This window comes from Colossoma macropomum, unplaced genomic scaffold (genome assembly GCF_904425465.1).
Source record: "Colossoma macropomum unplaced genomic scaffold, Colossoma_macropomum, whole genome shotgun sequence".
Lineage (NCBI taxonomy): Eukaryota > Metazoa > Chordata > Actinopteri > Characiformes > Serrasalmidae > Colossoma > Colossoma macropomum.
The window spans coordinates 26,147,817-26,160,367 of NW_023494787.1; the positions used below are offsets into that span (position 1 = coordinate 26,147,817).

Consider the following 12,551-nt stretch of genomic DNA (forward strand, 5'->3'; position numbering starts at 1 on the left):
TTCACAATGTTTGCATATTGAACCTTAAAATTCAAAACAGAAAGGGAAACTTATTTTGAGGCAGCTCAGACACACACATGCATTCACACACTCTACTGACATTTACAATACATGTCATGCAGCCACCCAGACGTCACCCTGAGCACAGAGAATTGTTGAACTGTGCAGGAGTAGGTTATGTGGTGCCGCTGTGGGGGCGCACACACATTCTATCAGTGGGTCATGCCCCAACATTACAGGCTGGAGATACGCTCCATGTCACCTTAGTGTCCCACAGCAGCTGTAGTGTACTACACAATCAACACACACATGCATAGAGAAATGCTGGCTCAGTTCCACACTCGACCCTGGTAAATGCAAGAGCAAGAAGCCTGTTTATTAGCTTGTGGAAACAAAACACTGTTAAATGATTTATTTGTTCCACTACTTCTGAGTAAATGGCTTCATTAAAATACGCTGAGGAAGACATTGCAAAAACAGAGGGGGAGAGAGAGAGAGAAAGAGACAGAGAGAGAGAGAGAGAGAGAAGTGGGTTACAGCTAATCTAAAATCTAGACTCACACACTTAAACGCACACTCACACATGTAGACGTCAATGCATCCAGACACATGGACTAACATGCATAATGCACAGTGAATAAGAGCTCACACTGAATTCCCCAGTGTTACTGCTGTATCAGTGAAAATGGGCCTACTCTCTCAGCAGGTACTAAACAGCAGAGCTGCTCAGTGGCTCCTAGTCAAACAAAGCTAGCTTTACCACCTTATCCATCATCCACGTATTCCCCAAACATCTCTTACTGCATTGCTGCTAGCAGCATAAACAAATGGCCATTAAAAGGCCTATGTGGGGTACAAACCCGCAAATGAACCTCTGACTCCACATGAAACTTCACACTCAGCGCTGACTGCAGTGCTAATCTAATAGCACTCTTGTGTAAGCTCTATTCACCACACTGCCGTAATAGCAGACACAGATTTCTTCAGTCCTTATTAAAGGATTTAAAAGAACAGTTCAACAAAAAAAATGTAATTTACACAATTTTCCCTTTCCACTTAGATGATCAGTCAAGCTAAGTTTTGTGTCTAACGTTTGATTCTTTAGTTTCGCACTGAAGCTATAGGTTAATGTAGATAGCAGAAGCTTATAGCCAGCCTTTAGCACAAATTGCTGTTTTTAGCTTTGCAATGTAGTTTTGTCTTGTTTTTAGGTAATTGTAAGTTGTACAGTGTCAGAAACCACAAAAGCAAGTATATTTGGAATTATTTAAAATTTAAAAGGCCCATATCCTACATTTTTCATATTTCATTTCTTCCTCTGAGGTCAATGTATAATGTTTGTATTGGCCTATATCCAGAGCAGGCATATATCGATTTACTCCCTTGATAAGGTCGGCACCCCACTGACTGTATGCCACTGCTGGTCCACCCAGACTATTATCATGCATACAAGGTCTAACTAGTTATTAATCTCCTCAGATTTTAAATGTAGATACCATTCTACTTTGAAAAATAAAAATATTACAAACAACCGAGAGAGAAAAAAAATGACTAGGCATGATATAAAATGATTTTGTTGAAAATGTTGTTGACACTGTGCTAAATAAAAATTATTTACTGAACTAATTTACAGAGGATAATGAAAGAAAGAAATGAAGGAAAGTAAATAATTCATTTTTACATGAGTGCTTTCTAACCTCTCTATATCACTTAGAATTAAACAGGCTGTTTTTGTTACTGTGCCTTTAAAACTGATGTATGTAAGTGGGCTCTGTTTTGATTGGCTGCCCTGTATTGAGCCTCATTCAAAAAGCAGTCAGGACTGAAACATTCCTTATAATGTCAGTGTGACTGGGTGAAGCTAAGCTCCTGTAAGCTGAATGGGCAGAAAAATGTAAACATGCTGGTTTTCATGACATCACAAAACCAATGAATTCAAAACAGGCTGCATCCATATATGGACTGTACGGACTGCTATGTTTTGAAACTTTAACCATGTTTACATATTACATTACTAGTGAGGACAATTTGTTCTTCTATGATATGGGTTCTTTCATTTTTAACCAAAATATTGCTTTAATGAAACTTTTAACCCAAATGCCATATTACAACATGTTTGCTGGATAATAAGTAGAAGTAGAAGTAGAAATGTGCTGTGTGCTCAGAATTCAGATGCATTTTGTGTCAAACCAGTATGTTGGCTCTGGACACTCTTGGGGCTTTGAGGGGGGTGCCAGAGGGGCCTAGATGATGGCGGACGTGTTTACTCTCTCTCTCTGCAGCAGTAAATAAACGTGTTCCACTGAATGGAGATAGAGGCACTTTTATAGCAGCGTGTTTGCACTCCTGTTGGAGTGGCGCTGGAGGCCAGCCGCCACCACCGTCACCATGCTCAGCCGGCCTGCAGGGGAACATTGGGTTCTTTCAGCAGCGGAACGGTTCTGCCCACACAGGGTCGACCCAAGCCAAGCAAAATGAGGGGTCTTACAGTCTTACAGTAAAAGCACGAGAGCGAGAAGCCAAAAGTGGCCATCTAGCAGCCAGAGGCAGACTTGTTATACACTAACCCATACAGAGCTAGTGCTGGGAGTAAGGGCAGGTCACGTACGCTACCGTTTAAAAGTCTGGAATCACTTGTCAATCATTTAAGACTAAATCCTTTTTGCTTTAACTCTGTATCTTAATGATGTTTATTTTATTAAAATGATTGAACATTCCATTTTGTCATTAACAAAACAATCATGACTTTTTCTGTCGTGTCAGTTTTAGTCAATTTTTAGCATAACACTAGCCAGTACATGACTAGCAAACACCGCTTTGAACAGTTATACTTTTCATTTAAACACAAAATGTTCACTTAACTGTAGAAAATATGTGTTTCTGTAGTGACAATTCGTAAAGTTATGCACTGATTTTCAGACATTGAGACTCTGAATAGAAAGCTTAGTACATTAATTTACTACTATCTCAATTAATGCCTAGGACTTAAATAGATTAATACATAATCCTTGTAAATATATAAGGTCTGAATGCTTTGTCTGAACAAATGTTTTTCAGTTTTTTTACTGTGGGGTCAAAGTATACAGTAATTCAGTAGAATGGTCTATTTACGGTACACTTTTTTCAAATTATCTGCCTCGGCATGATTAAAATTTTTTAAATATGATGCATTCTGGACAGGATTTTATTGGAATTTCATTCTTTTTATCATTTTAGAGTCATTCTACAATTCTTTTTTTAATTACAGCTTCTAACTAATTTGGAAAGTAGGAAGTTGCAGAGTACTAGCATTAAATTAGAATCATTTTATATGAGTATCTGCAACAAAACTTTTCGTAGGCCTATTATTAAACAGTGTCCCTGTCAATTTACGGCTATCTTGGTGAATTTTCCCAAACTCTTATTTTAGGGCAGCTTTTCGCTCAGCAAGTCCTGTGCTGACACTACCTCCATCCAAGATCAAATCCGTTATGCAATCCCTATCTTCCACGCTCATTAGCTCGCTCCGGGTCAGCAGTGACTTTTTTTTCTCCACCTCGAACTCACTAATCACCCGACAGTGGCAATGGCACAAAGGCGCTGGATTCGTTTTTCTTCAGCGTATTCTTAGAAATGCTAAATGGTTGCCAGGGACAACAGCTTGAGGCAGGGATGGTGGCTTGCCCGGATCAAAACGTCTCTCAGCGAGGTTGCGGTTCGAGCAGTGCCAGAGCAGCTCTCAATGGACTACAAAGCTCTCTTTCTACTGTATGGAGAAAAGCTTGTGCTTGTGCTGATGCTGGCTCTCTGTCTGCTCTGTTCTGCAGGTTCGACTATCAGGAGCTGCTCCACAACTCCACCTTCTGCCTGGTTCCTCGTGGACGACGTCTGGGATCCTTTCGTTTCCTGGAGTCATTGCAGGTATGGAGGTATTAGCTGACCTTCTGGTGAACCATCATCTGACCCGGAGTCAGCCGTGTATGTTTCAGCAGCTGCACTGCACCGTAGGTGGTGCAAAGAATGACTTGACCACCTTGTGGCAAGAAAGACTCAGAAAAGGGCCAGAACGGTCCTGGAGTTTCCTAGATAAACAACACATTAGGTGTTGAGTGGAAAAACTTATGTGTCGTATGTATTCTTGGGCCTCCTGGCGTTGTGTGTGAAAAGGCCGGAAGCTCGCGTTTGGTGCCCTCAGTGCTGAATGGACAAATCCACAAAACAGTGGGTTTGGCAGACAGCTCTGCCCCTCACAGTAACTGCTCCTCGCTCTCCCTTTCTCTGTCTCTCTCTCTCTCTCCTTCTCTCTCTCTCTCTTCCTCCAAGTCTTCTCCTGGGTCTCTCGCTCTTCCCTTATTTTGCCTTTCCATTCAGTCCTCTTTGAGCTTGTCTTTTCTTTGGTGCCAGCCAAAGCCACAGAAAGAACTGGCAATTATCAACACTGTGGAAAGTTCTAGAACATCCTCACACACACACACACACACACTCACACACACGAGCCAGACACAACTTTTCTTACACACTCTAATCTCTGACACTCTTTCTTCCTGAGTTTGGCACTTTCACATTCAGACACGCACCCCAAAAAATGCCCGTACTTGTCTACACCTTCTCTGGGTGTGAAAAACAGGCAAGGCCTAGGTTCTGCTTATCCTTGGTAGGCCGGAGCAGCAATCTGTTACCTGAAAGCAATTCTTGCTGTCCACTCTTAGTGTCCTCTAAAGCCTGCTTAGGATGAAAGCCTGGCTGCACGCTGCCAGAGGGGGCATGTTTGATCTCCGCCTGTTCTTAAGGATGCGCTCTCCTGTGATTTAATTAGAAAATTCTAACGATAGACCAGAATAGGCTACATGCTGAAGGAAGGGAAAACAACAAACGCAAGTAAGCAAATGCAGCGAGAAAGTAGAGCAACATCAAAACCTGACAGTAAACAAGAGGGATGGGGAACATCAAACTGTACTTCAATAAGTCATGGACCCACCCCGACACCCTCCTGTTGGCCCACCCCCTGCTGTTCGTAACACATGCATGGAGGTTGTTTAATTAGCAGGCCAGGGGTCCTCGACACTGAACGTTAGCCTAGCTGTATCTCGCAGGGGGATTTGATAGGAAGAATGAGTCATACGCGAGTCTCGTAGGACCACTTTCATGTCCCGACTCCCTCTCACCCTGCTCCAAACTCAATGTGATTACCGTCCCTCCTGGGAGTTCAGAAAACGCACATCTTCGTTTCTGGGCCTGTGGGAATTATGCCTGTTTTGTCTGCAGCAACCCTAGGATCTACATGCCGCAGATGCTAACAATGGTGTATGCCTCTTTCCTGTCTCTTTCTGGCATGTCCCTCAGGCCGCCTGTATCCCAGTGTTGCTCAGCAACGGCTGGGAGCTGCCCTTCTCTGATGTCATCCAGTGGAACCAGGCAGTCATCGAGGGAGACGAGAGATTGCTGCTACAGGTAAACAGCACACTAACAACCATTGAGAGCCGTAGGCTCTGAGGACCTTTTTCATTCTTTACTTTTATTTGTAATCGTGTGTCTGGAGGACAGAGGTTGACCTCTTAAAGTGACAGTTTGGTTAGAAATCATAGTACATAATTTCCCTTTGTCCCAAAAGTAGTTGCTCATCTAAGACATGTTTGCTGTGCTGTTTAAAGTTTGCTACTTTATTTTTCACTGCACCTGTGAGGATATATATATATATATATATATATATATATATATATATATATATATATATACACCGATCAGGCATAACATTATGACTCCTTGTTTCTACGCTCATTGTCCATTTTATCAGCTCCACTTACTATATAGGTGCACTTTCTTCAATTACAGACTGTAGTCCATCTGTTTCTCTGCATACTTTGTTAGCCCCCTTTTACCCTGTTCTTTAGTGGTCAGGACCCCCATGGACCCTCACAGAGCAGGTACTATTTGGGTGGTGGATCATTCTCAGCACTGCAGTAACACTGACGTGGTGGTGGCGTGTTAGTGTGTGTTGTGCTGGTACGAGTGGGTCAGACACAGCAGTGCTGCTGGAGTTTTTAAACACTGTGTCTACTCACTGTCCACTCTATTAGACACTCCTACCTTGTCAGTCCACCTTGTAGATGTAAAGTCAGAGACGATAGCTCATCTGCTGCTGCACAGTTTCTGTTGGTCATCCTCTAGTCCTTCATCAGTGGTCACAGGACGTTGCCCTCAGGACGCTGTTGGCTGGATATTTTTGGTTGGTGGACTATTCTTAGTCCAGCAGTGACATTGAGGTGTTTAAAAACTCCAGCAGCACTGCTGTGTCTGATCCACTCAGACCAGCGCAACACACACTAACAGGGTAAAAGGGAACTAACAAAGTATGCGGAGAAACAGATGGAGTACAATCTGTAATTGTAGAACTACAAAGTGCACCTATATAGTAAGTGGAGCTGATAAAATGGACAATGAGCGTAGAAACAAGAAGGGGGTCATAATGTTATGCCTGATCGGTGTATATATATATATATATATGGTTTGACTTGATTAAAAGAAGCATTAAATTTCATGAGGAGTTCTAACATATTGGATTCCTGTAAATTTTGTGTCCATCAATGGAATCAATTCATTTTACCCTGGTCAAGAAACCAAAAATCTGGACCCTCTAGGGAAATCCTGGATGGGTGATAGCCCTACTAACAAGTAATTACTACTAAATAGTAATTAGCATCATACTGCCTAAACCACTACACATATGCCTCAAACAGTGTTGTGTTGTTAAATAAGATATACTTGTATGTAAAAAATGGATAAAAGTACATTGCATAGCTTTTCTCTGTACTTTTATCCGTTTGTGTAGTTTTTTTGACAACCTAGCGCTTAAAGACTGCACATCACCACAACAGCCATGTGCTGTCAACCTTATCGTTATATTAAATCAGATGAGCCTGACTCTCACGTCACTTCCAACAAACCTACTACAGTTCCTCAAGTGCCTTCACTGTGGACTATGCTTTATTATTACTACCCTCTCTGCTGGCTAATATATATTTACAAATTATTTGCCATGGTATTAATTAAAGCCGTTTAATTATTTATTCTAGAACATCCAAGCTGCAATTTTATTGTTCCACACTAAACAGACAGACACCATCCATTTGTATGTTGTATGTCTTTGTGCATCTTTATTGTTTCCTATATTCACTGTACTTTAAATGCTGCACCTACACCAGGAAAGATTCATGTATATGCCTGGGCATTTAATGTTCACATAATACATTGGGAAATGAATTATTTCTATGCTGACTCTGAATGTGGTAGAAGTGGGTGGTATTTCCATGTAAGACTTTAAAGGGGAATCACTGATATAGAGCAAAGTCATTCAGAGTGGTTTGATGTGAAATGGTGTGTTGTAGAGAAGCGTATCTACTCAGATTTCTTTATAGTGGTGGTGAAAGGAAGCAAGGTTTGCAATATCTACAACACACGTAGCCATTTTGATCACTATCCAAAACTATCAGTGAACCTCTATGTGTCTTCTGAGTTTAAATATCAAATCAAATCAAAATCACATGACATTTACACAGGTGCAAAGGTGACTGAAGATCTTAGGTGCATAGCCCCCTTGTAGTATTTAAATATACAAAAAATATATATGAAAAACAAAAAAAAACCCAAAATATATACACATACATTAGACTCTAGGTATGTGCACATATACACAATATACACATTAGTATACACACAGTATTGCACCATTCCAATGTACAGTTTTTGTACAGAGATATAAGTTATGAAATAAAAGTTATGATATGCACAGTGGTACACATTGCCATATATGCAGTGTGTGAGTCTGAGGGAGATACATGAGATGCAGGATACACAGGGGATAAAATATTGGTATATATATTCCAGATTATACAAGATATGGACAGAAGATGTACAGGATATCAATCTATATGTGAATGTATAGATTTGCTAGATTGAAATATGTAATGTTGATAAATCTGAAAAAATAAGTTTTCAGTGGGTACTGTTTTGTCTCACAAAACTCTGCATGTAACTCTCCACTATGAATTTATTAAAAAAAAAAGTGATCAGGCAGGCAGGGTATTCATAACCATTTAATGTAATAACTTTCTGTGAGGGAGCTTTTAGAGGCTTTAAACTGTTCAGAAGTCTGGTTCCTATTACCACCATTGTAAACAATACTGACTTGGTAAGTTTCTCTAGAATGGAACACTTTACATCAACATCAAGCATAACTTTGTTTACTTCTTAACAACAGAATTATGCAGATATTTTGAAAAACTGGTGGACTTCCCCTTTAAACTTAGCCTGTTCCCTGTATAAAACATTTTCTTTTCCATAAGGTGCCCTCCACAGTGCGGGCCGTGGGCGTTGACCGGGTGCTGGCTCTCAGGCAGCGCACTCAGATGCTCTGGGAGGCTTACTTCTCCTCAGTGGACAAGATCGTTCTCACCACTTTAGAGGTGAGTGAAAGGGGGCTTGCATGTCACTTGTAGGCAGCATGGGTGTGATGGGGCACGTACTCTTAGGGGAAATTAAAACAAGGATTAAGATGGCATGCATCATTAGCACCCACTTAGTCCTGAGCCTTCGGGTTAATTGGCAAGCACAATGTTGGTTTTGTGAAAAAATACATGAGGCAGCATTGTCCTCTACTGGCCAAAAGCAGAAATGCATGCCTCAGTAACCCCAGTTTATTGAAGTCATCACACAAAATACTGCACTTTCAGTTGAAGACACGAAAAGGAAAGATATTCTAGTGAGTCTTATTACATGAGACTAATTCAGTGTCATTGTCTGTCTGGCAGATCATCAAGGACAGAGTGTACGCCCACATCTCCCGGAACAAGTTCATGTGGAATGCCCTGCCTGGGGGTCTTGTGGTGCTGCCGGAATATTCGACTCATCTGGCTCACTACCCTTTCTACTACCTGAACCTTGGTAAGCCTAAAGAGTGGGTTACTTAGAGCAAAGCAACATAGTGTAAAATAGTAGAGTGCCGCGTTCACATTGAAGTCAATGTGAACAGTTAATCACAACACGTTTCTTCTGCACCGTGACATGTATTTCTGAGTGGAACATGGTATCACTGAGTGTCTCTGAGGTAGCTGAGCATGTCTCTCGGTGATAGATGGGGTAGTAGGAGGGATGAAATGTAATATTATTGCCTAATATAATTTTTCCCCGCTGCTGGTGCATGGTGACATAATCAAAAATCAGAAGATGATTTAGACGCATAATCTTACATTTTGATAAAGGATTATCCTCTTTTTTTTTCAGAAGGACAGATTGTGCTGCTGTCTAGTGGTATCAATAGCACAACATCTGCTGCAGTGTTTTAAAAATATGGCATCTATCTCTGAAACTCGCCTTATAAGAGAAATGGAAAAAATAGACATTGTACCGAAAACTTTGTGTTTTGATGTTGATATGTGATTTACAGTTGTTAAAGCGTAGCTTAGCTAGATGTACTAATATGATGCTTTCAAATGATTCTTACAAGCCAAGATGGCATTAAAAATGTAATACTCATATGAAGACAGTGGTACAATGTTCTATAACGTTTATGGAAAAATATAGCCTAGCAAACCAGAAGTAGCCTAGTATACCACATAACTTGAATCATGTCACACTCACTATTCAGCCTGTTCGTGTATTTTAGTTTGTTAGTATTTTGCTTAAACATTTATGAAATGTGACGTGTTCCTGTGTTTGCAAAGTGAATTAAACAGTCTCTAGAGAAAAGCAGACTTTTTAGACCAACTTGAGAACCGTAGCATAGTATAATATCCTACATTATTCTTTTTTTTTTACTTATAATATTTGTTGGCTTTACGTACCAAAAACAGCCAAAATTCATTTTTACATGACCATTTTTTTATTTTTATGCCTTAGAATTGAAACAGGCTGTTGTTGTTACTGTGCCTTTAAGACTAATATATGTAAGTGACCTCTGTTCTGATTGGATGTCCTGTATTGTGCCTCATTCAAAAACCAGTTCGGGCTGAAACACTCTTTATAACTTTAGCATGAATGGGTGGGGCTTCAGGCTTTATGGGTGGATATATGTAAATGTGATTGTGTAGCATCACAAAAACAGGTTCAAAACAGGCTGCTTTTGCAGCTTAGTGTCCATATATGGCCCATATTGACTGGGTTGTGAACAGTATGTTTTGACACTTACATAGAGCATCAAAATCTTTTATTGCAAAAAAAGTGAGGAAAACTCAGTTTTCCATGATAGGGGCCCTTGTGATTGTGATAGTGGATATAATCTTTTTTTGTAGGCTATAATGAGTTCTGTAACCAAAGAGATGTGCCCCGTTTTAGAACTTGCAGCTTTAGAATTTTTTAAATTACTTATTTTTTTTAAAGAATTAAAGGATTTGAGATAATAATTCCTTTTCCTGACAAGGTAGCATGGGTCACTTTTGATTTCAGGTTAATTCACAACACCTTTTACACTATATGACAGAATTGTGCAGTATGACAGAATGGAGAACTAGCACAGTGATATTACACTAAAACCCCACTAAAAGTCAGCCCTGTATAGTTGAGAGATTACATTTACTGGCAACTTTATTAGACACGTCTACCTTGCAGGCGTACAGTAAGAAGCTCTTCTTTTTCCATGCACATTTTGTGTTAGTCATTCTCTGGGCCTTCCTCAGCAGTCTGTTTCTGACCACAAGACCACTGCTCACTATTTTTAAACTGTGCTCAAGCCAGCAGTGACACTGGTGTGTTGAAACCCTAGCTATACTGCTGTGCCTGGTACAATCATACCAGCACAAAACACACCTGTATGCCGCAACCCTGTTGTCACTGCTGTGTTGAGAATCGGCCTATCAAATAATATCAGGTTAGCAGTGGTCCTCTTGAGGTCCCTTTCCAGTGATGGTAAAGTAATTGTATACCTACATCTGTACGCGTGTATGTACGGGTATGTAGAGGGCAGATGTAACTAAACTGGCAACACATTGTACACCAAGTATAGACAAGCTCTAACCTAGTCTCTCTCTGTGTGCTCTGTTCTGCAGGCGTCAGCCCTGGCCAGGAGTTTACTGCTGTCATCCATGCCATCTCTCCTCTAGTGTCCCAGTCTCAGCCAATCATGAAGCTCCTCCAGGTGGTGTCTAAGTCAAAATACTGCTCCCAGGTACAGCACATCCATCCAGTTTTGTCCATGGAATTCTGTTATGAATGCATAATGTAGTGTTTTGCTTAAAGTTCACAATAATTCTGGGTTTCATTATAATTACTCTAGTAGACGTTTGGAATAATTTGTTATATTACTGCTTTTTCTCTTTTATTCAACAAGTCATACAGTGTAAATTTTAAAATTACACATTCATCTCCAAAATGTGTTTTTAGACATTTTATTCAACGTTCAGTATTTTGGGAACAACTGGAAGCATTTAATTGATAATTATTAGACTATAATTATCTATTTATAGTCATTCCATGTCATCTGCCGTTTGATTTCATAATTACTTTTCAAACACAGTCATATGTAAAAGTTCAGCTCTGGTTAAATGACATGTTTTAAGGAAATTAAGTACACATCCTCTACAGAAAACAGTCTTTTACATGTTTTAATGTATGATTTCTGTTCATTTGCTGAGTCCAACTCATTGGGGAAAAATAACACATAAAATGTGACCTGTCCAAAAGTTATGGCACATTTTATATGTTATGTTTTATTTTTTCCAGTAAAACATAACATATAACAAATAAAACAATAAAACATAGCCTAACAAATAAAAAGGATCTGTGCACTAAAATTTGCAAAAAAAATGGCATGTTTACGTTTGTTCTCTGTAGACAGTGTGTTAACTTCTGAATGTGAATTTGACTATAACAACTTCGTGATTCTGTACAGCTTTCTCAAACAGTTAAGACTCATATGCAGCTCCAAGAATCACTCTGGACATTATTTGAAACCTGTACAGTTGCACAGTACTGTGATTATATTCAAATCATTCAATGCATGTGTCTGCAACAGAATTAGTTGGACATTGTTCATAATGTGTTAGAAACTTTGAACCATAGTATGTGCTATGTAGGTGACTTCACAGGTATATACAGTAATGTGTGTGAATTGTAACCAGGTCTGTTCATATTTGCCTCTCTGCAGATCATCATCCTGTGGAACAGCGAGAAGCCGCCCCCTCACCGGAGCAAATGGCCACCCATGCCAGTGCCACTCGTGGTCACAGATGGCAGAAGGAAAGTAAGTGTTTCCAAGTGAGAGCACGGTCAAGCTGTGGCCATGTGCAATAGGAAACCCGCCTGCTTTCAATGACTTACTCCATTTCTATTTTCCACAGACGAGTAGCCGTTTCCTGCCCCATGTCACGATCGAGACCGAAGCAGTGCTTAGCCTGGATGAAGACACGGTGCTACTGACTAGTGAGGTTAGAGCTTCTCCTCACACTTTAACCAAGATCAGGAGTCTCCATCCCTCTTTTTGGAGTTCAAAACAGGAAACAGGAAACAGAAGGATGAGGAGAGAATTTACAGGCATAGAAAGTAGAAGAGGAGGAGTTTCGGGTCTGGTCTTTCTCCCAGAG

At 40.3% G+C, this 12,551-nt stretch overlaps 1 protein-coding gene across 1 annotated transcript in view; it reads left to right on the top strand.

The window, feature by feature from the left end:
* Positions 1 to 12,551, top strand: part of LOC118805672 (exostosin-1c) — an 89,485-nt gene that overhangs the window by 70,975 nt on the left and 5,959 nt on the right. The window contains exons 4-10 of the mRNA XM_036566655.1: positions 3,807 to 3,900; positions 5,323 to 5,430; positions 8,322 to 8,441; positions 8,787 to 8,919; positions 11,019 to 11,137; positions 12,116 to 12,211; positions 12,309 to 12,395. Of these exons, the coding sequence (XP_036422548.1) occupies positions 3,807 to 3,900; positions 5,323 to 5,430; positions 8,322 to 8,441; positions 8,787 to 8,919; positions 11,019 to 11,137; positions 12,116 to 12,211; positions 12,309 to 12,395 (757 nt within the window). The remainder of the gene's footprint in view (positions 1 to 3,806; positions 3,901 to 5,322; positions 5,431 to 8,321; positions 8,442 to 8,786; positions 8,920 to 11,018; positions 11,138 to 12,115; positions 12,212 to 12,308; positions 12,396 to 12,551) is intronic.